We start from the raw sequence: 27514 nt of genomic DNA on the forward strand, positions 1-27514 counted from the left end.
TTCCCCAAATTTACTGTGTGAAGGAATAATTTCCCTGTAAACGGTAAATTCTCTGCCTCTGTCATCCTTACTTGCACCTACAATCCCATACATCTTTCACACCACGGGGAGTTGAGTTGACACAGAGTGATGTGTTCCCTCTTCCGAGAGGCGTACGTGACATGCCACTTTTTTTTCACCCACTGTGAAATGGATCAGCCAAAAGGCAAGTGCTGTGTATTGATATTCTAGTTTTGTCCCTTTTAGGGCACCTGTAACCCCCCCTTGCTTACCTACATTGAAATGCTTGGAATATTCTTCATGTGAAACCCAAGTTAATTTCTACTCATGTCTTGTCCTTATATTAGCTGTATAAGTAATAGTGTGCTATACAACAGCAAGAGTCCATTTTTGTCCATAAACATCACTCCTACTGTCACTCATCTTTTTCCTGATCCTTGGTGTATTCTGCAGTCTCCAATAACTTCACCCTCATTCACTTTAATTTCTCCTGACTTCAGCTCCCTCTGCTTCCATTTTCTTCCATTCTTTAACAAACTATTTCCCCCTTTTCTGCCATTTTTATCTAACTCAAGATCAACCTCTTCTTCCCCCTCTCTCTTAGACCGCCACTCTCTTTTCTCCTCCATTCCCCCGTTCTCCAAGTATTCATCGCCTTATGATAATACTGCACTACTCCTTCCGACCATCTTGTTCATGCTTTCTCTAGGGACTCCATTTCCGCCGAGGCGTCCCGTATCGTCCTTGCCGAGGAACAAGCACAGCCTTGCTACGAGAGGTCATTCTCTGTTTTATCAAATTACCGTCCGATCTCATTTTGAATTTAGTTTTAATATGATGACGATGTATTTCATGGACGTCTGACTGACATCTGATTGACCAATAAATGAGACTTTGAAAAACCCATTTTGACACTTGGTCCCACCTACTAGGCTCACTTGCCTCCCATTGGAAACGACAGGATGTGCTATATTTTAGTTGAACATCTTTGATATCGACGTCATTAGCTGCTGCATGGTCTTTTGTGGTAGCTAACAACAAACAAGTTATATTTTTCAGGTAGCTAGCACGTTCCCTATTAATCTAGCTGAGCTGGATCAACATGAGTTTAGCATTTAGCAAAGAGCCCCGTAAAACGGCGGGGAACCGCATGTCTAAATTGTTAGATGCTGAAGAAGAAGATGAATTCTACAAGACCACATACGGCGGATTCAACGACGTAAGTAGCTAAGTTAGCTAGCTGTCTTGGCAGATAGCTAGCTATTGAGTCGCAGTAGTGATTGGGAAACGAAGTTTCAAGTAATAATGTAGCAAGCGAACATTACACAGTACCCAGATCACAGGATTTGGAAGAGGTGGCCAGCTCTCTAAATTCAGGGGGTTTCTACTTTAGCTGCAGTGTTTTAATATCAAGGGACAGAGAATAGAGTAGGGACGTCAAACGTTCAGCCTGCGCCTGGATAAGACCCCCCAGGTTAAATTATGCTTAAAATAAATAAAAAATACATCTCTAAGTGGGTAAATTGAGTGAGGAATATGTGATTATTAAAAAAAAATCGGGGTTTTCTTCATTTACTATCATAACATTTTTATTTTCTGATTTTAAACTATTTAAGGACAGCTTCCTAAGATTGTTTTGCTCCCCCCCATTTTGCCATCAGAACAGTCTCAATTCGTTGAAGCATAGACAACAATGTGTCGAAAGCGTTTCACAGGGATTCTGGCCCATATTGACTCCAGTGCTTTCTTTCCACAGTAGTGTCAAGTTGGTTGGTGAACCATTTCTTGATACACATGGGAAACTATTGAGCAGTTGCAGTTCTTGACACAAACCAGTGCACCTGGCACCTACTACATACCCAGTTAAAACAAATGCACTTTTTTTATTTTATTCTCATTTACAGCAACGACCTGGGAAATAGTTACAGGGGAGAGGAATGAGACAATTGGAAGTTGGTGATAATTGATGGTGGCCATGATGGTATGAGGGCCAGATTGAGAAATTAGAATTTGTTTTTAAAACAAGAAATGTATTAGTAAGAAGTAATGTGGTGTATTGCTCAATTTCATAAAAATGTGTGTGTGACCAGTCTTTTAATCAAAATATTCAGAGGCAAAATGTTCAGCAGCTCCTTTAAGGGTGGAAGTTTACCGCGGTAACAGGGCCACTGGAGTCCTGTGGTATGTATCAACTTTTATTTGTCACATGTGCCGAATACAGCTGGTGTAGCCTTTACAGTGAAGTGTGTGTGTGAGAGAGAGATTTGGGATCTGACTAGGATGTCTAATTTGAGTGTGCTGCTTCAACTTATAAAATTCAAACAAAACAATGTAAATAGCCAAGAAACACGAGGCAAGTCTCCACTTTGTAGACTTTCGAGTAAATTACACCAAATTTTAGGCCTATGCCAAGCGCCTCCAAAAATGAATCTGTCAAGCACTTGGCTCATTGCACTCAGCTCCCATGCCAGGCAGTGTTGCTGCGCTAAGTGGGATATGTATGTCTTTGTGAAATTAACAGCTATGAAACAAAATAGCAGAAATACTTTGAAAACAGCTACTGCAGCATTTTTCTAACCAAAACATCCACATGTGCTCATATTGACTTATGACTATTTTTATTCTCAAATGTAATGCTCTCACTGTATAGCCCTGCAAGCGGATCACCGGCCAATGTGTTGACCTTGGGTCGGTTAAAAATGGCGGAAAAAGGGGAGATGGTTTGGTAAGAATAATGGTAGAAAGTATAAGCAGAGTGAGCTGAAGACAGGAGGAGAAATGGAAGTGATTGAGGGGTGAAGTATTGGAGGTGGTAGGTATGAAGTTCTGAGCCCGAGGCTTGCACCAAGGGTCAGGATAAAGATGAGTCTGACAGTAGGAGTGAAGTTTTTGGAAAAAGTGGACCCTTGCCTTTTGGCTGATCTAGTTGTTGTTTCAGGTTGGGTGAAAACAGAATCGGGTACTGTGGAATCGGTGAGGGTAACCAGAAGTGGTCTTGTGCTAACTGTTTGTGTTTCAGTTGGTCAGAGGGAGAAGGCGCTCTGCATTAAACGAATGGGGGCAAGAAATCTGAATTGTTTCACTCTCAAAAAAGGAAGTTGTTGAAAGGAGTGATTACTGGGGGAGCAGTAAATGTTAAAGTTGACCAACTGATGGGGAAGATTCCCAGTGTTTGTGATACTTGTCGTTTGGTGCAACGCAGACAGGGTGGCGTGAGTGGTGAAACAGAAGTCATTGCCTGTTCTTTTGAGTTTTGCTGTTGTCTTCTTCGCCCAGCAAAGTGACGTACAGGATAACTTATATATCCTAATGAGATTTTGTACTGAATACATTACGTTGTTACAGGTGTCAAGCTTATGGGCATGTGGCAGCAGTGTGTAGGAGGGTGAGAAGTGTGCAGAAGGGAATGAGACAAAGGAATATGAAGCATACGGGGAAGTAGTGGTAGGGGTGCCCATGGGGTTGGGGATCCGAAATGTCCCGTGCGAGAGAGGCAGGTTGAGGTTTCCAGGGTTAGAGTAGTGCAGAAGTTGTCATATGCTGAGGCAGTGAAGAACGTAGAGGAAGATGGATCAAGGGGGAGTTATCCTGAAGAGTGGTGTGAGTAGTAGATTTGTACCAGTACAGAGGGATAGGCCAACAAGTGATGTTTCAGTAAGATTGGATTTTTGGCATTTATAGCAATGGTTATCAACTGTACTGCAGAGATGGAACATAAATCACAGAAAATGTAGTTTAGTGGTGAGAGGTGCATTTGGGTGTGCGAAACTGACATCAGAAGAGGTACAGGGTGTTAAGGGATGTCCCATCCTTTCAGGTTGTTGGTATGAGGTAGGACTAAATAGATTTAAATAGTGGAGTAGGGTGGTATTTTTATTTTATTTGTAGGGTAGTTTTCGATGGAATGGAATTTGTTTATTTATACATTTCTTTTTCAAGCAAAGTATAACGGAGTTGTACTCCGGTCTAGTAGGTGGCGGTAATGCAACATATTGGATGCCAACCGCCATTAAATCTCACCGAAGAAGGTTCTTTAGTGCCGTCAAACCTGAAGAAGAAAAAGCATGTCGCACCATATCTACGTCATTAGCTGCCTGCATAGTATTTTGTGGTAGCTAAGGTTAACTAGAACTTGATTGTTGTTAGCTTTCAACAAGCTAGCACGTTCCCTATTAATCAAACTGAGCTAGATCAACATGAGTTTAGCATTTAGCAAAGAGCCCCGTAAAACGGCGGGGAGCCGCATGTCTAAGTTGTTAGATGCTGAAGAGGAAGATGAATTCTACAAGACCACATACGGCGGATTCAACGACGTAAGTAGCTAATTTAGCGTCACAGTAGTGATTGGGAAACGAAGTGTACCGTAATAATGTTGTTAGCGAACAGTACCCAGATCTCTTCCAAGTCCTGTGGTGGTCAGCTCTCTAAATTCAGGGGGTTTCTACTTTAGCTGCAGTGTTTTAATATCAAGGGACAGATAATAGAGTAGGTATATCAAACGTTCAGCCTGCTGCTGCACTGACCCCCTGGTTAAATTGTGCATAGGATAATTTTTTACATCTAAGTGATTCAATTTAGTGAGGAATATGTGATTATGAAAATCATTTGAGTTCTTTTTCATTTACTATAATCTTAAATTATTTTTCAATTTCTGATTGTACAAAATTTTAAGGACACCTTCCTAAGATTGAGTTGCATCCCCCATTTTGCTCTCAGAACAGCCTCAATTCATTGGAGTATGAATTACAAGGTGTTGAAAGTGTTCCACAGGGATGCTAGCCCATATTTATTCCAGTGCTTTCCTCAGTAGTGTGAAGTTGGCTGGTGGACCGTTCTTGATCCACATGGGAAACGGTTGTGCAGTTGCAGCTCTTGACACAAACCGGTGCACCTAGCACCTACTACATACTCTGTTCAAACAAAGGCACTTAAAATAACGGTAAACAATTTATTTCTATCAGATAAGTTGACTGACAACACTTTCTCAGTTACAGTAATGACCTGGGAAATAGAGGAGAGGAATGAGACAATTGGAAGCTGGGAATGATAAGGTGGCCATAATGGTATGAGGGCTGGATTGGGAATTTAGCTTCCAATTGGAGTGGGTTGTGTGAGAGATTTGGCATCTGACTAGGATGTCTATGTTGAAGACTCAAACTGAAGTTGAAACAACCAAAACTCACACGTGCTCATACTTGACTTATCACTATTTGCAAATGTAATGCTCGCACTGTAGAGACTTGCAAGTTGACCACATGCCAATGTGGCTGGTGAAATAGACATTCTTACCCACCAGTACCTAAATTGACCTGCATTTGGTGGGTGGCTGGTGTTAATTTTATGCCCTGTTTAGTGAACACAGAGAGTCAGGACACCTGTCTAACATTCCATCTGAAAGACGGCACCCTACACAGGGAAATGTACACAATCACTGCCCCAGGGCATTGGGATATATATTTTTTTAGACCAGAGGAAAAAGTGCTTCCTACTGGCCTGCCATCACCACTTAAAGCAGCATCTGGTCTCCCATCTAGGGACTGACCAAGACCAACCCTGCTTAGCTTCAGAGGCAAGCCAGCAGTGGGATCCAGGGTGCTATGTTGCACTGAATGGCACATACACAATCCTTGTCTTAAGGCTGAAATTCGGTCTCCGTCCCTTCATCTACACGATTTGAAGTGGATTTACCAAGTGATATCAATAATGGATCATAGCTTTCACTTGGATTCACCTGGTCATATCTAAAGTGTCATCTAAAATAACCCTAATTTATAAGACACTTCTTATTTGATTAATGGTGGTCTGACCCATCTATGTGAAGCTAGCCACAATAGTGGACTTTGTGGTTAGCCTTCAGAATTAAAGTAGACTTTTGGAATGTTATATAAAATCAGCAAAAACCATTTGTTAATTTGACAAAAATCTGAAATCACACTGGATGGATTATACTTTTGAATGGCATTGGGTGCGTACTTATTTCACTGTACAGCCTTACCTATAGATTGTGGATCAATGACATGGGGTATCAGTCTACTCAGTGACACCCAGAGAACAATAGCGTCATAGCTCTTATTGCTGGACTCTGAAACAACTGTGAATTGAGCCACATTTATTGTCAACCTATGTGTATTGAACATTATTCCAGTGTAAAAACAATACTGTGTGGATGTTTTGGAGTCTAACTCTGAGGAGGGCTTTGGGGAAAAAATATATTTGGTTTTGAGCAGACAGATACCCCATTTCATTGATCCACAATCCTTAGGTAAAGCTGTACAGTGCAATATGAATGTCAATAGGCTGACTGGGGAGGTGATTTCACACAGTCACAGTCCCGTGATACGAGCTACAACACTAATATTTGCGTAAACTTTAAACAACTGTTCTGTGGGTGTCACCGAGTAGACTGATACCCCATTTCATTGCTTCACATTCCAACCTTGTTTAACATTATCTAGTCCAAATATGGCATGATTCTACCAATTGTAACCTTCTGCATCACTTTCAAAGATGTACTTTGCCTTCAAAATAAAACTTCATTCTGCTTTTGTGCCTAATCCTTATTTGCACTATTGTAAAGTGGCTGTTCCACTGGATGTCAGAAGGTGAATTCACCAATTTGTAAGTCGCTCTGGATAAGAGCGTCTGCTAAATGACTTAAATGTAATGTAAATGTAATTGTGGCCAACTTCACAGCACATAACCCGGTCTGGTCGAGCGTCACTAGACAGATGAAGCTAGCTGGCTGCTTATAACGTTAGCTCTGAAGTTCAATTTCAATAAGCGAACAAGTGGCTACCTAGCGAATACTTACTTACAAGGATTGCTAAGAATAGTGAAAATGACTGCAGTTTCTACTGGTCATTGTTTTCAGGCTGGTTGTATTGGTGCTAGCTAGGTACCAAGCTAAAGCTAACTAGCTACCCTGAAGTTGCGGTCGAACAAATAATGCTTCGTTACCAGCGCAGTATTGTATACACGTCTTTAGTGGTTGCTTGTTTGCAGACTTTTTTTGTACAGCTTTGACAGTGCTACTGATAGTAGTAGTGGTGGTGCTTGGCTTGCATGTGCAAACTCAGAACACACATCATTCAATAATGGAACTGTGTTTGATGTGTCAAATTAAAAGATAATGCGTCAAATAGTGTTATTTGACATGTTTTTTGACACGCAAAGACCCAAACGGTGTTCCATAGTATGTCGTGAAGCTAATAGCAGTGACGCTAGTACTGTGTAACTCTGTTCTCCTGAAAGCAGGCGAAGGTGTTTTGCTTGTCAGGAAAGCAAGATATCGGTTTCCACAACGTGGCTGGTTTTCCTTTTGTATTCCGGGATTGTCTGTAGTCCCTGCCACACATGTCTTGTGAAGAACAGCATAGCATACTCAGAGTTGTCCTGATCTGGCGATGGCTGTGGTCTACACTCATTTAGCAGACAAGATTTGCTTAGAATTGCGTGGCATTATTTCATAGTATGAAGAATACAATTGAACAAAGCTGATTTAAAATAGAAAGGATATTTTCTCCAAATTTTTGTTTGATTGCTTAATAAACATGTACTCTTATGCTTAATTTTAGTTATTTATGTAACTTTAGTTGTGATACGAACATTGGGCTATATGTTTTGATTTTTAATACATTTTACTGCTGCATGAAGTTGCATGAAGTGTACACACTTCATCAGTTTCTCATTCACAATTTGACAAGCACTTGATAATGCCTTGAATTTCACTGCGGCATAATGTGTGGCCGTAATGCCCCCTAAAAAATCCATGCCTTTTGCGGACAGTGGCAGTTGTGCCCTTTGGCTGAAAATAATAATTTGAATTCCCTTCTCCCTGCATGCTGCGTGCTCAGAAGCACCTCTCACTCACATGGCTCTCTGTCACGTGATTGGGTCTTTCTCACTGGCTACAAGACAACTACGGGGACGCATTTCCGAGGCGCATATTGAAGATATTGGAAGAACTGTCCACATGTATTTTTAGTCAGCTAACAAGATGAGTAGACCTAACGAACAGTAAAAGCACACGCCTATGTCAATCTACTATCCACCATAGTACAAAAGTTGACCTATTCTGTGCGAGAAAGAAATATTCCAAACGTAGTCTGGGACATTCGTAGGATGCGATAGATTGCAAATTAATACAACCACTAGCATAAAAAAAAAAAAATGTTTTTACACAATGAGGCTGTGGATCAAGCAGTCAACAAGTCGAGACAACTCAAAGGCAAAATCCATTAAAACCAAGATGTTGGAATTCATTGCCCTTAACAATCAACTGCTATTTGTCATGGGTTATGTTGGCTTTCGCTGACTGGTTGAGGACCGGTACACACTACCAAGTGTTATTTTTTAGATATTGCCCTACCGGAGTTACACAGTAATAGCTTCACGACATGAATACTATGGAACGCAAACACTGGCCACGTACGATGTATTTACAATACCGTGTTGGTGATAAAGCATCATTTGTTCAACTGCAACTTCTGGGGTAGCTAGCTTTAGCTTGGTACCTAGCCAGCACCAATACAACCAGCCTGAAAACAATGACCAGTAGAAACTGCAGTCATTTTCATTATTCTTAGCAATGATTTAGTAATCTTTGTAAGTATTAGCTAGGTTTCCCCTTGTTGTTTGCCTATTGTAATTGAACTTCAGTTCATGAAAATAAATAGCTAGCCAGCTACTTAACCTGTGGCGTCGCGCGATTCGGGATTCTATTTATAGCCTCAAGCTCATTAGCATAACGCAACGTTAACTATTCATGAAAATCGCAAATGAAATGAAATAAATATATTTGCTCTCAAGCTTAGACTTTTGTTAACAACACTGTCATCTCAGATTTTCAAAATATGCTTTTGAACCATCGCTATTCACTAATTTGTGTAAGAGTATGCTAAGCTAGCTTAGCATTTTGAGTAGTATTTAGCACGCAACATTTTCACAAAAACCAGATAACCAAATAAATAAAATCATTTACCTTTGAAGAGCTTCGGATGTTTTCAATGAGACTCTCAGTTACATAGCAAATGTTCAGTTTTTCCTGAAAGCATCTTTGTGTAGGAGAAATCGCTCCGTTTTGTACATCACATTTGGCTACCGAAACGAACCGAAAATTCAGTCACCAACAACGTCAAACTTTTTCCGAATTAACTCCATAATATCGACCGAAACATGGCAAACGTTGTTTGGAATCAATCCTCAAGGTGTTTTTTCACACATCTCTTCATTGATATGTCGTTCCTGGAAGCCTGCATTCTTCTCTGAATTCCATAGAAAAATACTTGCAGCTGAGGTTTGCGCACCAATTTCGGCGCAGGACACCGGGCGGACACCTGGTAAATGTGGTCTCTTATGGTCAATCTTCCAATGATATGCCTACAAATACGTCACAATGCTGCAGACACCTTGGGGAAATGACAGAAAGGGCAGACTCATTCCTCTCGCATTCACAGCCATATAAGGAGACAATGGAAAACGGAGCCTCAAAAATCCTGCTCATTTCCTGGATGCCGTTTCATCTTGGTTTTGCCTGTAGCTCACATTCTAGGGCACGCACAGAAAATATCTTTGCAGTTCTGGAAACGTCAGTGTTTTCTTTCCAAAGCTGCCAATTATATGCATAGTCGAGCATCTTTTTGTGACAAAATATTGCGCTTAAAACGGGCACGTCTTTTTATCCAAAAATGATATAGCGCCCCTAGAGTTTCAAGAGGTTAACCATGTTGCCCAAAGCTAACATTATAAGCAGCCAGCTAGCTGTCATGTTGTCAAGCAAGCCATAATAAGGGTTAGGCACAATAGTGGAATTTGTGGTGTGCCTTCAAAATAAAAGTATGTCATTTGTATTTATTATGTATCCCATAAGCTGCTTCCAAAGCAACAGCTATTCTTCTTGCGGTCCAGCAAAATTTAAGTCAGTTTATACAATTTTAAAAACATCACAATACATTCACAGATTTCCCAACACACTGTGTTCCCTCAGCCCGCTACTCGACCACTACCACATAACGTGTGTGTGTATGCAATCATGTGTCTTTGCCCATGTTTGCGTTGCTTCACAGTCCCCGCTGTGTTTTTAAAATGTATCTGTTTTTTAATCTAATTTTACTGCTTGTGTAAGTTACTTGATTTGGAAGAGGGCTCCATGTATTCATGGCTCTATGTAGTACTGTGCACCTCCCATAGTCTATTCTGGACTATGCATGGGTGTCCCAGCTGTGTGCCAGTAGTTTAGACAGGCCGCTCGGTGCATTCAACATGTCAATACCTCTCGTAAATACAAGTAGTGATGAAGTCAATCTCTCCTCCACTTTCAGCCAGGAGAGATTGACATGCATATTATAAATTTTAGCTCTGTGTCCATCTAAGGGCTAGCCCTGTTCTGAGCAAATTGCAATTTTCCTTAGTCCCTCTTTGTGTCACCTGACCACATGACTGAACAGTAGTCAAGGTGTGACAACTAGAGCCTGTAGTACCTGCCTTGTTGATAGGGTTAGAAGGCGAGCATCACTTTTATTATAGACCTCTCCCCATCTTAACTACTACTGTATCAATATGTTTTGACCATGACAGTTTACGATCTTGGGTTACTCCAAGCAATTTAGGCATCTCAACTTGCTCAATTTCCACATTATTTATTACAAGACTTAGTTGAGTTTTAGGGATTAGTGAGTGTTTTGTTCCAAATACAATGCTTAAGAGTTTTAAAAATATTTAGTGCTAACCTATTCCTTGCCTCCCATTCTGAAACTAACTGTAGCTCTTTGTTGATTTGTTGCAGTCATTTCAGTCTCTGTAGTAGCTGACGTGTTGCGTCATCCGCATACATAGACACTCTGGCTGTACTCAAAGTCAGTGGTATGTCATTAGTAAAAATGGAGTAAAGCAAGGGACCTAAACAGCTACTCTGGGGGATTCCTGATTCTAATTGGATTAAATGTGAGAGGCATCCATTAAAGAACACTCTGTAATAAATTAAATCCCAAAATACCGATTTCCGATTGGTATATGAACTTGAAATCGGCCCTACTTAATCGGCCATTCCGATTCATCGGTCGACCTCTAAACTGAATGCCTCGACGCCTGCTGTATATAGCAAGCCACGCCCATGTGACTCACTGTCTGTTGGAGCTATCTATTTTCATGAACAGGGTAGTGTACCTTTTATAAACTGCCGTGTGTGTGATTATTTGTAATTATTTTTGTTGAACGAACAGCTGACTGAATGACCACAGTGCAGCAGCACACAGGCCAGGAACCTCTTACCCTGGCAATTTGTCTGGTAAACTCATGGTTACGCACTCAGTGGCTGACTGGTATTGTGATGCAGTAATATAGAATGTTCATTCAAATGATAACTGATTTAGCTCATTTTTTTTGTAATGTGAATCAAGAAATCACAGCACATATTTTATCACATTTTACTTCCTGTTTTGCTGTTATGGACACTCTCGCAAATGGCAAATTCTACACAGGCACACTCAATCTTAAATTAATAATTCTTTATTATCAGCGCCCTGGAGAGGTTCCAACCAACTCAATGCACCAAGTACACATGTCGATCAGGAGCTCTCCCAGGCCAGTCCAGTTCTCTCATATACTGCAGACAAGTTATATTTGCATGATTTAGCTTATTCGTCGTTCATAAATTATCATTGTTTGCTTCATGCATGTGACAGACCAATACCTCGCGATGCTTCTTCTCTCTAAGCTGAGACGTTGAAACTGAGATCTTTTATTCTCAAATCAAGGTTCTGGGTGTATTGCCAAATTGCAGATACTGATAGTGAGGATTTGTTCAATCAGTCACTTGCATGAACACAGAAATTGGTTATTAGAAAAGCACAAACATTTTCCATCACACCATCATTGACGTGAATGGGGAAGCCCGTTCTAGCCATTCTATTTCTATGACCGCAGATGCCGTCAGGAGAGGAGAACATTTCAAATAAATACAAAATGCTATTTGAAAGGTTTTTATGGTGACCGGGGTCATTTTGCTGGCCAATTACATCATCCAAAATGCCATGACCGTCACAGCCCTACCTATTAAGACACTTTGTTGGTGTGTCCTTTATTTCAACAATTTTTTCTGGTTGTTTATCAACGTTAGCCAACTAACTTGTTCCCCCCCCATTGAGTCCTGCACGACTTGTGTGCTTCATTATGCTTGTGTTCCTTGGAGTTTTAGCTTTTAAGAATCGCTAATAGCTCCAAACGTTCAAAAGTTAGACCCAAATTTGTAGGAACAAAACAGAAACTGCTCTTTGTCCCCACCGCGAATAGCAGATATCAAAGCTTACTCAAGTAAATGTGGTTCTATAACTAAGCTATGACCCCATTTTCAAATCAGGAAACGTGTTTGTGAACCCTAATTTGGGTAATGCGGAAGTAGAGAAAATAAAGAGTGGCAGATTTTTGTGTGTCCCCCACCATTTTAAAGTATATCGAGTTTGCCCAATTATTATTAAAAAAATTGTTTTTATAATTGTAATGGATCAGTTTTAACATCAAATTGGCCTGTAATCTTTGACTCTTCACTGTGTAGTCTTATGAGTAGGTACATTGCTGGCTCACAATTTCACACCACACTAAAAGTATTATTCGAACAGCAATCCCCATTCAAGTCCATGTTCTGTGGGGGACGGTGTTGTAGGGGCTCCTAGCATTGAGTGAGTGATATATTTCTCTCTTGAGCTTATTTCTACTAGCTGGCATGCATAAAGATGGCGGCTTCATTGCAGTTACATGTTTGCTAACTTTGCCGTATTGTAGCTTGTCCTTTGGTTCTCTGTTTTTTAATTAGCAAAGTATGCATGGTTCCAATTCTAACTCCTGGACACCAGCAATTTTTATAAAGTAGACTGTGTTGCTTTATGGGTTTAGTTGTTCCTTGTAAATAAAACATATATTTTGCCATGCCCATTTTCTATCGACCATTATTAATATGTATGTTTGATTTGGATTCTCCCTCAAGGAATCAGGAGATGATGAGTACAGAGGGGAGCACTCAGACACAGAGGACGAGGTCGACAGTGACTTTGACATAGATGAGGGTGACGAGCCTGATAGTGACCAGGAGGATGATGCTCCTCGCAGGAAGAGTCGAGTTGTCACCAAAGCTTATAAGGTAACTTAATGAACTTGCATCCTCACTATTTCTACCAACAACCACAATGTGCACCCCTGGGGGACCGCGAACATAGGCGATCAACCACTAGACTACAACTCTGTTAATACTGGGTCATTCCATATTGAATTAATCACCCTTTTTGATTTGAACAAAAATTACCATGCACATTTACCCATGAGAACTGTTTTTGTCAGGGCCACGTGTATGCCTAACAGATTTTGGCAAACACATTGATAGAACATCATCTTGGCACAACTCGCGTATGACCATCCATTCAAGAGCAGAAGGTGCTCAAAGTTAACCCATATTGGACCTCCTACCATGCGACATTGATATCCTGGTTAATATGCATAATTAGATTTTGGTATTGTTTTTAGAGCCGACCCCATTTAGTCGACTGGTTGATTGTTTGGTCGATAGGCTATTGGTGGACCGAGATTTATTTTAGGTGAGCAGTAGCAACACACAAAAAAAATGAAATATCATGGTGTACAACACACCTGTCTGATGCGCGCCTGACTGTGTGGACTGATCCGTTGTGGAGGCTGTGGGGATGGCACATATTCAGACCTCTTTTTAAACATTTTGTTATGTTAGACTTATTCTAAAATTGTTTACATGTTTTCCTCATCAATCTACACACTAATGACAAGGCGAAAAAACATTTTTTTTTTAAACAAATGTATTAATAAATAAATAAAATGTAAAAAAATTTTTTAGACGTATTCAGACCCTTTACTCAGTAATTTGTTGAAGCACCTTTGGCAGCGATTACAGCCTCGAGTCTTCTTGGGTATGATGCTATTTGCAGATCCTCTCAAGCTCTGTCAGGTTGTCGCTGCACAACTATTTTCAGGTGTCTCCAGAGATGTTTGATCGGGTTCAAGTCCGGGCTCTGACTGGGCCACTCAAGGACATTCAGTGACTTGTCCCGAAGCCACACCTTCGTTGTCTTGGCTGTTTGCTTAGGGTCGTTGTCCTGTTGGAAGGAAAAACCTTCGCCCCAGTCTGAGGTCCTGAGCTCTAGTTTAGAAAGAATTCTAAAAACCTGTTTTCACGTTGCCATTATAGGGTATAGTATTTAGATTGATGAGGAAAATGTTTTATGTAATCAATTTTAGAATAAGGCTGTAACGTATCAAAATGTGGAAAAAGTGAAAGGGTCTATATATTTTCCGAATGTACTGTATATGGAAAAATACAGGTTTTACTATTTGGTTAAAAGAACAGACTCTTGGTCGACCAAGTTTTTTTTTTCTGTCCGGGACAGCCCTAATTGTTTTAGATAATGCCATTTATGAAAAGGGACATTTATCAAAATATGAACTTCCAAGGTGTATGAATAAATCATGTGCGTTTTGCATGTTTTTCATACTGTATGCACATTTTTCATGCACATGTTGATTGTTTTATTCCAAGGAACCTCTGAAGGTGACCAAGCCTAAACCAAAGAGACCCTCGGAGGAGCTGAAGAAGACTGAGAAAGCCAAAATGGAGAGGAGGGTGCCGCAGGAGTTTCAGGAGTTTGGAGAGAGTAAGAGGCCTCTAACTATACGGGCTCTATTTTCAACAAAGTAACTTATTGCCCAAACGCAAGTGGGTTTACAGTATTGGCTGTGGTATTTTCCTAACATAACGTAAGGATTGGCAATTTAACATTAGCAAACTTACACTGAGGTGGGAGCGGTGGCAATATCTGAGATGTCCTTTCAAATGCCCTTTCAAATGCCCATATGCCCAGGGAAAATTGCACATTTCATTGAATATCTCATTGTTTAAACGGAATTCTCTGTAAACAAACATGGGCGTTGCAGATATGCATGGTGGAAAGAGTAATAACTACGTCTAGGCTAAAATAACTACGTCTAGGCTATCTCGTTGGAAAGCCTGTTTCTGATGACAGCATGGTAGGAATGTAATTTTGAGACCAAATTATGAATAATTTTGGAAAAAACATCTTGAGACACAGTAGCGATGAGTAACTTCGCAAATATCAGCAACAATCGCAATTTAGTTTTTACTGTTAAAAGTTGCTTATTAAGCTAAAGTAGTCGTCAACTCCTAGTGCTGATACACACACGCTCAGCCTTCCTCATAATAACTGGATTCAAATTCGGGTGTCACCACCTGCACCATAGCTGGATCTATACAACCGATGTCTCAGAGATATTTACATATGGTATAATTTTTTATATATGTATAGTTGAAGTTACATACACTTAGGTTGGAGTCATTAACTCATTTTTCAGCCACTCCACAAGTTTCTTGTTAACAAACTATAGTTTTGGCAAGTGGGTTAGGACATCTACGTTTGTGCATGACACAAGTAATATTTCCAATAATTGTTTAGACTTAACTTATAACTTAGACTTAATTCACTGTATCACAATTCCAGTGGGTCAGAAGTTTACATACACTAATTTGACTGCCGTTAAACAGCTTAAAAAATTCCAGAAAATTGTCATGCCTTTAGAAGCTTCTGATAGGCTAATTGACACAATTTGAGTCAATTAGAGGTGTACCTGTGGATGTATTTCAAGTCCTACCTTCAAACGGAGTGCCTATTTGCTTGACATCATGGTAAATCAAAATAAATCAGCCAAGACCTCAGCAAAACAATTGTAGACCTCCACAAGTCTGGTTCATCCTTGGGAGCAATTTCCAAACGACTGAAGGTACCATGTTCATCTGTACAAACAATAGTATGCATGTTTAAAAACCATGGAACCACCCAGCTGTCCAACCACTCAGGAAGGAGACACGTTGTCTCCTAGAGATGAACGACTTTGCGAAAAGTGCAAATCAATCCTAGAACAACAGCAAAGGACCTTGTGAAGATGCTGGAGGAAACGGGTGCAAAAGTATCTATATCCACAGTAAAACGAGTCCTATATCAACATAACCTGAAAGGCCGCTCAGCAAGGAAGAAGCCACTGTTCCAAAACCGTCATAAAAAAGCCAGACTATGGTTTGCAACTGCACATGCGCATATAGATCATACTTTTTGGAGAAATGTCCTCTGGTCTGAATAGAAATGTTTGGTTGTAATGACCATTGTTATGTTTGGAGGAAATAGGGGGGTACTTGCAAGCCGAAGAACACCATCCCAACCGTGAAGCATGGTTGTGGCAGCATCATGTTGTGGGGGTGCTTTGCTGCAGGAGGTACTGGTGCACTTCACGAAATAGATGGCATCATGACGAAGGAAAATTATGTGGATATATTGAAGCAAAATCTCAAGACATCCGTCAGGAAGTTAAAGCTTGGTTACAAATGGTTCTTCCAAATGGACAATGACCCCAAGCGTACTTGAAATGGCCACAACCAAGTCAAGGTATTGGAGTGGTCATCACAAAGCCCCGCCTTCAATCCTATATAAAATGTGTGGGCAGAGAAAGTGTGTGCGAGCATGGAGGCCTACAAACCTGACTCAGTTACACCAGCTGTCAGGAGGAATGGGCCACAATTCACCCAACGTATTGGGGGAAGCTTGTGGAAGGCTACCTGAAGCGTTTGAACCAAGTTAAACAATTTAAAGGCAATGCTACCAAATACTAATTGAGTGTATGTAAACTTCTGACCAACTGGAATGTGATGAAAGAAATAAAAGCTGAAAAATCATTCTCTCTACTATTATTCTGACACTTCAGTCTTAAAATAAAGTGGTGATCCTAATTTACCTAAGACAGAGAAATTTTACTCTGATTAAATGTCAGAAACTGTGAAACTGAGTTTAAATATATTTGGCCTAGTTGTACTTAAACATATGTCGAGTTGTCACCAAAGCTTATAAGGTAACTTAATGAACTTGCATCCTCACTACTTCTACCCAACAACCACAATGTGCACCCCTGGGGGACCGCGAACATAGGCGATCAACTGCTAGAAAATCAATTAAAAGTTGGGGGGGCCTCCCTCTCCTTTCTATTCTGGTAAGAGCCAGTTTGCCCTGTTCTGTGAAGGGAGTAGTACACCGCATTGTACGAGATCTTCAGTTTCTTGGCAATTTGAAATTGAATAGCTTTCATTTCTCAGAACAAGAATAGACTGACAAGTTTCAGAAGAAAGTACTTTGTTTCGGGCCATTTTGGGCCTGTAATCAAAACCACAAATGCTGATGCTTCTGATACTCAACCAGTCACAGGCCAGTTTTATTGCTTCTTTAATCAGAACAACAGTTTTCAGCTGTGCTAACATAATTGCAGAAGGGTTTAATATTGATCAATTATTAGCTTTTTAAAATGATAAACTTGGATTAGCTAACACAACGTGCTAATTGGAACACAGGACTGATGGTTGCTGATAATGGTCATCTATACGCCTATGTAGATATTCCATAAAAAATCAGCTGTTTCCAGCTACAATAGTCATTTACAACATTATCAATGTCTACACTGTTTCTGATCCATTTTATGTTATTTTAATGGACAAAAAAATAGCTTTTCTTTCAAATACAAGGACATTTTTAAGTGACCTCAAACTTTTGAATATATATATATATTTCTCACTCTCTCAGTGCATTCGGAAAGTATTCTAACTTTTTCCACATTTTATTACATTCAATTTGATTTAAATATTTTCCTCATCAATCTACACATAATACACCATAATCACGAAGCAAAACAGTTTTTTTTATTTTATTTTTGCAAATGTATTAAATAAAAATTCGGTCCCTTTGCTATGAGACTCGAAATTGAGCTCTGGTGCATCCTGTTTCCATTGATCATCCTTGAGATGTTTCTGTAACTTGGAGTCCACCTGTGGTAATTTCAATTGATTGGACATGATTTGGAAAGGCACACACCTATCTATATAAGGTCCCACAGTTGACAGTGCATGTCAGAGCAAAAACCAACCCATGAGGTTGAAGGAATTGTTCGTAGAGCTCTGAGACAGAATTGTGTCGCGGCACAGATCTGGAGAAGGGTACCAAAACATTTTTTCAGCATTGAAGGTCCCAAACACCACAGTGACCTCCATCATTCTTAAATGGAAGAAGTTTGGAACCACCAAGATTATTCCTAGAGCTGGCCGCCCGGCCAAACTGAGCAATCATTGGAGAACGGCCTTGGTCAGGGAGGTGAACAAGAACCCGATGGTCACTGACAGTTCTCCAGAATTCCTCTGTAGAAATAGGGGAAACCTTCCAGAAGAACAACCATCTCTGCAGCACTCCACCAATCAGGCCGTTATGGTAGAATGGCCAGACGGATGCAACTCCTCAGTAAAAGGCACATGACAGCCCACTTGGAGTTTGCCAAAAGGCACATAAAGGATTCTGACCATGCGAAAACAATATTCTCTGGTCTGATGAAACCACAATTCAACTTCTTGATCTGAATGCCAAGCGTCACGTCTGGAGGAAACCTGGCACCATCCCTATGGTGAAGCATGGTAGTGGTAGCATCATGCTGTGGGGATGTTTTTCAGCGGCAGGGACTGGGAGACTAATCAGGATCGTGGGGAAAGATGAACGGAGCGAAGTACTGAAAGATTCTTAATTAATGCCTGCTCCAGAGAGCTCAGGACCTGACTGGGGTGACGGTTCACCTTCCAACAGGACAACAACCCTAAGCACACAGTCAAGACAACGCAGGAGTGGCTTCGGGACAAGAATCAATGTCCTTAAGTGGCCCAGCTAGAGCCCGGACTTGAACCTGACCAAATATCTCTGCAGAGACCCTCCCAATCCAACCTGACAGAGCTTGAGAGGGTCTGCAGAGAAGAATGGCAGGAACTCCCCAAATACAGATGTGCCAAACTTGTAGCGTCATACCCAAGAAGACTCGGCTGTAATCGCTTGTGCTTCAACAAGGTGCTTCAACAAAGTACTACGTAAACGGTCTGAATACTTATGTAAATGTTATATTTCCGTTTATATATATATATATATTTTTTTTTTTTTACACACACACACAGAGATTTCAACAAAAAAAAAGTTTTTAATTGTATTACCATATGGCCCAACTCCTTACAAACAGTCCAGTCCAACTTGTATTACAAAAGTATCCCTTTCTGAAAAATGTGCCAACATTACATTTGTGAAAATAGTTTATGTAAGAACACATAGTATGAAAAGGTACAGGGCACACTCTGTTCAAATGACTCATAGAATGCAACATAACTTGCAACTGGGTTATGGGGATCACATAATTCCATCCAGGAGGGAACTACCAGTTAATTATACGCCTGAGCAACAGTCCAGGAAATCATTAACTTTGGCTTAATGCCCATTGAAACCCCATTTGACAACGTTAAAAGGGAGAGATACCCTCCCACAAGGTTATACATGCTGTCACAGAAGTGATTAATGGCAAAGATGGGAGGTGTGTCCTCTACCTTTTTTTTCTTTTAAACTCTGATTTAGCCAATAGTGTAAAATCTAATGCAGACACGTATTGGGGAATTGACTAGTTTAGTAATGTTAAATTGTATTTTGAGTGGACTGTCCCTGTAAGCCTTGTCACTAACTGGCAACTTCCCCAGCTCGGAAGTCTGTGCGCCAGTCGACCAGCGAGCATACGCGGAAGACCAACCTGCGACTGCAAGAAAGACAGGATGCCCCCCGACGGCGGAGGGGAGCCCACCACGACCGACCCCTGACCCAGGAAGAGTTGCTGGCTGAGGCCAAAATAACTGCTGAGCTCAACCTCCGATCCCTAGGTAAGACAAAAGGGGGAATCTAAATGGTCAAGAGTTGCCCTGTTAATTCCCAACAACGACGACGTGGTTCAAGTTCAATTAAGTTTACTGATTCATAACATCACCGTCCACATAGGCACAGTGAAACGGTAACAAGAAACTTCAAAAATACAAGGGAGTGCACACCATAATTGCAGGTGTTTCAACTACCTGAATCGTAATTACAGACACAGTGGCACTTGAATTTACAAGTTAACAGCTCATGTTACCTGAATGGATTTACAATGGGTTCCTATTAATCCCTATTACATGGGTTGATATTAATGAAGTTGGTGGGAAATAAACTGTCAAAACTCTATTTAGAATGGAGGTTTAAGGACAAAAGCAGGGAAGGAAAAATAGATGTCGCTCAGAATGAGACGGAGCGGAGATTTGTCCATGCACAAAGCCGTTTTATGGGTCTCTTGCCCATCCAGAATAATTGACAGAAAAAAATACCTAGCGCTAAAAGATATGACACATGGCAGTTCATACTGAACAATGTAAGAAAATATGTCCAGAGCTTGGCCAGGGTCGTGTTAATTGACCATTTCTCTATGTTCTTATTTTAAAGAGAACTACGAGCGTCTTGAGGCTGACAAGAAAAAACAGGTCCATAAGAAGCGGCGATTTGAGGGCCCCACCATCCGCTACCACTCTGTCCTCATGCCCCTGGTGCCTCACTCCATCTTAAAAGAAGAAAATGTGGATGTGGAAGGGTAAGGAGACACATTTTTAGATGGAAGAGTTCTGTTTTGCTGAAAGAAATTGCTACATCTGCATTGAGTTTCAGAATTTTTTACAAGAATGTAGCAATGCTATTGGAAACAGTTTGTTAAAAGCCTTCTAGTATCTGGATAAATGCAGGGCCGGCAGCAAAATGAATCAGTTGGATAGGCATTTGATTTCCATAGACCGGCATGTTTTTTTCAAAGGTGTTGTCCAAAAGACAGGCAGTCATTGTCATGTGGTTAATAATAAAAATCAGAATAGTCAAATTAGAATTTTCAGATTTGTATAATTTTCTAAGGCGAGAGCACCAGCCTCTTGCCGTATGGACACATTGATAGCCTACACTGTGATCCATTGGCGGCTAAAAAAATGAGCACATGGATCTCAGAGAAAGCCAATGCAGCAGTCTTCAACTAAATAAAATACATATGCCAAAAGCCGACAAATAAAAACACAACCTGATCAATGTTCCAATACCAACATATTTCAAGCAGACCACCATAGTCCCTGTGTCCAAGAATACTAAGGTAACCTTCCTAAATGACTACCGGCCCGTGCACGTCTGTAGCCATGAAGTGCTTTGAAAGGCTAGTCATGGCTCACATCAACACCATCATCCCAGAAGGAACACCTACGTGAGAAAGCTTTTCATTGACTACAGCTCAGGTTTCAACACCATAGTGCCCTCAAAGCTCATCACTAAGCTAATAACCCTGGGACTAAACACTTCCCTTTGCAAATGGATCCTGGACTTCCTGACAGGCCTCCCCAAGGTGGTAAGGGTAGGTAACAACTCGCTGATCCTCAACACGGGGCGTGTGCTCAGTCCCCTCCTGTACGCTCTGTTCACCTATGACTGCATGGCCAAGCACGATTCCAACACCATCATTAAGTTTGTCGACGACACAACATTGTTAGGGTCTGATCACCGACAACGATGAGACGGCCTATAGGGAGGAGGTCAGAGACCTGGCCGTGTGGTGCCAGGTAAAATAGATGGTGTCATGAGGAAGGAAAATTGTGGATATATTGAAGCAATAATGTTTAATATAAAACACACAGAAATACGAGCCTTAGGTCATTAATATGGTTAAATCCGGAAACTGTCATTTCGAATACAAAAAGTTTATTCTTTTAGTGAAATACGGAATCGTTCTGTATTGTATTGAACGGGTGGCAACATTAAGTCTAGTGCTGTTAGATGTCAGAATTGTCAAATTCTGGCAAATGAATTACGGTTTTTGTTCGGAAGAAATGGTCTGCACACAGTTCGCAACGAGCCAGGCGGCCCCAACTGCTGCATATACCCTGGCTCTGCTTACACTGACACAATTTCCCTAGTTAATATTGCCTGCTAACACTAATATCTTACTACATATGCAGGTTTAAAAAATATACTTGCGTATTGATTTTAAGAAAAGCATTGATGTTCATGGTTAGGTTCATTGGTGCAACGATTGTGCTTTTTTCGTGAATTCACTTTGTTAAATCATCACCAGTTGGCGAAGTAGGCTGTGATTCAATGATAAATTAACAGGCACCGCATTGATTATATGCAACGCAGGAGCTAGGTATACTAGTAATATCAACCATGTGTAGTTAACTAGTGTTTATGTTAAGATTTTTTTTTTATATGATAAGTTTAATGCTAGCTAGCAACTTACCTTTGGCTCCTTGCTGCACTCGGGTAACAGGTGGTCAGCCTGCCATGCAGTCTCTTCATAGATTGTAATGTAGTCGGCGTGCCGATTAATCGGTCGACCTCCTTGTTTCTACTGGATATATGGAATCATCAGATTTTATACATTTCTCTTTTACATCGAGGCCGGGGGAGAGTTGGAACATTTCAAGTACTGCGACTAACCATTATTATTCTCAAAGGATGTAAAAACAAAAAACCAGACTGGCTCAGTTTATTAGTGGTGGACTTTGAGTTAAGTCAGAGATCAGACATCCCAAATGGGCACTTTTCTACATATGCACACAGCAGGCCAGGTAGGCCTACTTCTATGCGTACACAGGCACATGCGCTCCCTCTATGTTTCTAGAGAGAAGGATTAACGGTACATTTACTAGGCCTACTTGTGACATGATAAGTATACAAACAGCAAACAATTCACACAATGAATGAGCAGGAATTGGAGGCAGACAGCTGAGCGCTTTCTGGAGAGCTGAGTGCACGTATTCTGGAGAAAGACGTGCCATGTCTTCGCCACACACCCCTCCCCTTCTTGTTGCAACATTTTAAATCCTACTCAATACACATTATCTTCACACACATTTTAGATGCTTTTCACTGACTGCTGCAACTCAATCAGCTAGGACTATTGCCACACGCTGCCCAAATTGAGGGCTTCCCAAATAGGCATAGACCTACGCACTTGTGATTTTAAACAATCCACTGCTATTTTTTTTTTCAAAACAATGATCCTCTTTGGCTAAGTCATGCTCCCTGGTGAAGTATTTTGAATGATTTTATTTAGATGGGTAATTATATAGTTTTGGCAAAACCGAGAGTCATTGTCAAGGAGAGTCATTGTCCCAAAGGCGGGAAGGTAGGCTTCAAGTTTGTCTGCATAATATGTCAATATAACCACTTTGGGCTTATTCTATACGGATTTTGGCGAGATTGAGCCCTCTCGCTTCGCTTCTTCCTCTCTGCTGAAACGATCACCTGAGAGAGCATCCGAGCGAGCCAATCAGCGCCGCTCTGTCTTACTATATGTAGCCCATGTAAATGATCCTATCTGGCCAGAAATAGTATGACATGCCATACTCTTATTGTCCAGACAGCATCAGATACATGGTTTATATATACTGAGACAGGGGTGCATGCGGTACCTGTAAAACAAATCAACTCAATTATTTGGTTGACATTACTTAATGGTGATTTGGCAAAAATGTTTTTGTTTTTTTTACCCCTTTTTCTCCCCAATTTGGTGGTATCCAATTGTTTTTAGTAAGCTACTATATTGTCTCATCGCTACAACTATATTGTCTCATAGCTAAAGGTAATGTGTCAGCCTATTATGAAAATATTAAAAAAGCCCAATTACTAGGCTCTTCAAAACCAAATTCATATAATTGTAGGTTAACTTTGAATGTGTTTAATTTAGACTAGACCAATTATGTACCAAAGATATCTTAGATCTGTATTGTCTAATGGTACAATAATTATTATATATTTTTTTATATAGGTCTGTCTAATATATATATATATATATATATATATGCGCGTGTGCATAGATTGTGCACAATTAATCATCACCTTAGAAAGCACTGTCCATGTCGTTGGGTTAGGCTTTGAAACATCCACAACGACCATGTTTTCCACAACCTGATGTTGAACTTCTTTCTTCAAATTGATTAATCACAGTGAGGTGAGTTTCAAAAGCACATACTATTTTGATAAGTGTTTGAGGTGATTTTTGATTGCATTTGCACAGATGTCAGAGTGGTTAGAAGGACAATAGAGCCCTGAGTGCCAGGCCATTAGTGACCTGATGATCAATAGTGAGTTGGGTACTACTAACATGTCTAGAGAATACCGTGACTCAGCGGTCACATAGAATTTCACTGCAGTCATGACTCGTGTGGAGGCAATACGGTCACCGCAACAGCCCTATCAAATGCCTGGTTAAATGTTTTTGCCAAGGCCTCCCGGGTGGTGCAGTGGTTAAAGGCGCTGTACTGCAGCGCCAGCTGTGCCACCAGAGACCCTGGGTTCGCGCCCAGACTCTGTCGTAACCGGCCACGACCGGGAGGTCCGTGGGGAGACGCACAATTGGCCTAGCGTCGTCCGGGTTAGGGAGGGTTTGGCCGGTAGGGATATCCTTGTCTCATCGCGCACCAGCGACTCCTGTGCAGGCTGGGCGCAGAGCGCTAACCAAGGTTGCCAGGTGCACGGTGTTTCCTCCGACACATTGGTGCGGCTGGCTTCCGGGTTGGATGTGCGCTGTGTTAAGAAGTAGTGCGGCTTGGTTGGGTATCGGAGGACGCATGACTTTCAACCTTCGTCTCTCCCGAGCCCATAATGTCCACAAACATGTCAAACATTTTTTAGAATCAATCCTCAGGTTGCTTTTAAATTATATAATGAATAATATATGAACCGCAAATGTCTTTCACAGTAGGAGAGGGGAAAACAATGGCTGTCCAAATTCTGTTGCGCGAGCAAAACTCATGTGACCACTTGACGCGATGCTATCGTTCTGGCTAATTTTTCAAAATAAAAGCCTGAAACTATGTCTCAAGACTGTTGGCACCTTGAGGAAGCGATAGGAAAAGGAATCTGGTTCATATCCCTTTAAATGGAGCAAAGGGAGGCTATGGAACATGGAGTTTTCAAAATAGAAGCCACTTCCTGTTTTGATTTTCCTCAGGGTTTCGCCTGCAATATCAGTTCTGTTATACTCGCAGACAATATTTTGACCGTTTTGGAAACGTTAGTGTTTTCTATCCAATAATAATATGCATATATTAGCAACTGAGACTGAGGAGCTGGCCGTTTTACAATGGGCACATTTTCATCCAAGCTACTCAATACTGCCCCCGCAGCCATAAATTAATGCAACCGCTGTCAGATTTTTTTTAAACTTTGCGGAAAAAACACCTTGCTATAATTTGAGTACGGCGCTCAGAGACCAAAACAACCCAAACAGATATCCGCCATGTTGTGTAGTCAACAGAAGTCAGAAATAACATTATAAATATTCACTTACCTTTGATCTTGATCAGAATGCACTCCCAGGAGTCCCACAAATGTTTGTTTTTGTTCTATAATGTCCATAATTTATGTCCAAATACCTCCTTTTTGTTCGCGTTCAGCCCAGTAATCCAAATTCATGACGCGTGATCACTAGGAGCAGACAAAGTCAAAAAGTTCCGTTACAGTCCGTAGAAACATGTGAAACGATGTATAGAATCAATCTTTAGGATGTTTTTAACATAAATCTACAATAATGTTCCAACCGGAGAATTCCTTTGTCTTCAGAAATACAATGGAACTCAAGCTAACTCTCATGTGAACGTGCGTCACCAACTCGTGGCTCTCTGGCAGACCTCTGACTCATTCCCCTCTCATTCACCCCCAATTCACAGTAGAAGCATCAAACAAGGTTCTGAGACTGTTGACATCTAGTGGAAGCCTTAGGAAGTGCTATTTGACCCCATAGACACTGTATTCGATAGGCCAAGAGTTGAAAAACTACAGAACTCAGATTTCCCACTTCCTGGTTGGATTTTTTTCTCAGGTTTTTGCCTGCCATATGAGTTCTATTATACACAGACATCATTCAAACATTTTATAAACTTCAGATTGTTTTCTATGCAAATCTACTAATATGCATATATTAGCAACTGGGCCTGAGTTGCAGACAGTTTACTCTGGGCACCTTATTCATCCAAGCTACTCAATACTGCCCCCAGCCCAAAGAAGTTAATGGAATATGTTTCCTTGTGAAATCATCTTACTATCGATGTTCCCGAACAGCTTTCACTTGGTTTCCCAAATCAAGCACTTGGTAGCGTTAGGAACAGGGTTGGAGAGCCCATGGCATACAGAGTTTGGGCGGAATACCACCTGTTGCACCAAGAAATAACCAGAGTAGCCTACCCAACATGAGTGAAACGAACCAGCAGGAAAGTGGCCTCCATTCGCTATTCGAGTGCATATAGATTACATGCATGTTTTTCTCTTTCCCCTCTTCCTGCCCATTTTATAATGTGCCATTCTAAATCGAAACTAATTGTATTTATTAGTAAAGACTAGATTAAATTGAGTCTGGTCTGATGGGTGAAAATATGATCACTTGATGAAAGAAGAGCTTGCAGCCTGAGGGAAGGAACAGAACGCAAGCTTTTTTTTTGCAACTTTCTCAAATGATCAATAGCCTATAGTCACATCATGCAGCCCATATCTTTTGATTTCTAAGGCGTCTATGATTTGTATCATTCTCAACTAAAGTTGCCAAATAACTATAAATCTAGCATATAGGACCTGTTTCAAATTATCACCTTTACGCTCAACATAGCCACTTCAAATGAGCCTTCTCGTGCCAGAATGGGAAAAATATCCTCCATTTTATTCAGCAAAATTTAATTATATTCTTCTTATTGTAAAATCATATAATATTAAATAATTGCACAGGACTTATTATCTTGTCAGCTTGAAGAACAAGCCTACAGCCTATGGCATGGCAGATAACATACGGTAGGGCAACTATTCTGTTCTTCTGAAATACATCTTCTGAAATCCATATCATGTTTCTTTAGACCTTCCTTAAATTCATACTGAATTTATTTGTGATGGTGTATTTTCAATTGATTTATGACTTGTATACGGCTTGTATACATAGATGATTTTGTTAATTAACGGTCAATTACCGTGAGACCGGCAGTCTTTTACATGACAATAACCGTCTGACCAAATTTTGTGACTGCCACAGCCCTAACTGCATACCTTATTTCCATTTGATTTTGGAACACCATATTTAGTAAGAAAATCAACGTTGCTATCTTAAATCAAACAAACACTGGGGCGGCAGGAGGCGTAGCCTAGTGCATTGGACTTGTAACCGAAAGGTTGCAAGATCGAATCCCAGAGCAGACAAAGTAAAAATCTGTCATTCTGCCCCTGAACAAGGCAGTTAACCCACTGTTCCTAGGCCGTCATTGAAAATAAGAATTGGTTCTTAACTGACTTGCCTAGTTAACTTCTCTAGGGTAGGGGGCAGCATTTGGAATTTTGGATGAAAAGAGTGCCCAAATTAAACCGCCTTCTCCTCAGGCCCAGAAGATAAGATATGCATATAACTGGTAGATTTGGATAGAAAACACTCAAGTTTCCAAAGCTGTTTAAATAGTGTCTGTGAGTATAACAGAACTGATTTGGCAGGCGGAAACCTGAGAAATCCATTCAGGAAGTACGATGGTTTGTTGTAGTTTTCTATTCAATGCCATTACAGT

At 40.7% G+C, this 27514-nt stretch overlaps 1 protein-coding gene across 2 annotated transcripts in view; it reads left to right on the plus strand.

Moving 5' to 3' along the window:
* Positions 1 to 949: 949 nt before the first annotated feature.
* The window catches only part of vps72a (vacuolar protein sorting 72 homolog a), a 28264-nt gene continuing 1699 nt past the window's right edge, over positions 950 to 27514 (plus strand). Inside the window, exons 1-5 of one of the 2 annotated variants that reach the window (XM_064983951.1) lie at positions 950 to 1219; positions 12980 to 13132; positions 14555 to 14669; positions 19622 to 19798; positions 20391 to 20535. In XM_064983951.1, the coding sequence (XP_064840023.1) occupies positions 1103 to 1219; positions 12980 to 13132; positions 14555 to 14669; positions 19622 to 19798; positions 20391 to 20535 (707 nt within the window). In that variant the 5' untranslated portion in view covers positions 950 to 1102. Of the gene's footprint in view, positions 1220 to 4070; positions 4314 to 12979; positions 13133 to 14554; positions 14670 to 19621; positions 19799 to 20390; positions 20536 to 27514 lie in introns of those variants that run through there. The other variant, XM_064983950.1, reaches the window with a different exon arrangement.

The sequence above is a fragment of the Oncorhynchus masou genome, chromosome 13 (genome assembly GCF_036934945.1).
Source record: "Oncorhynchus masou masou isolate Uvic2021 chromosome 13, UVic_Omas_1.1, whole genome shotgun sequence".
NCBI classification, from domain to species: Eukaryota; Metazoa; Chordata; class Actinopteri; order Salmoniformes; family Salmonidae; genus Oncorhynchus; species Oncorhynchus masou.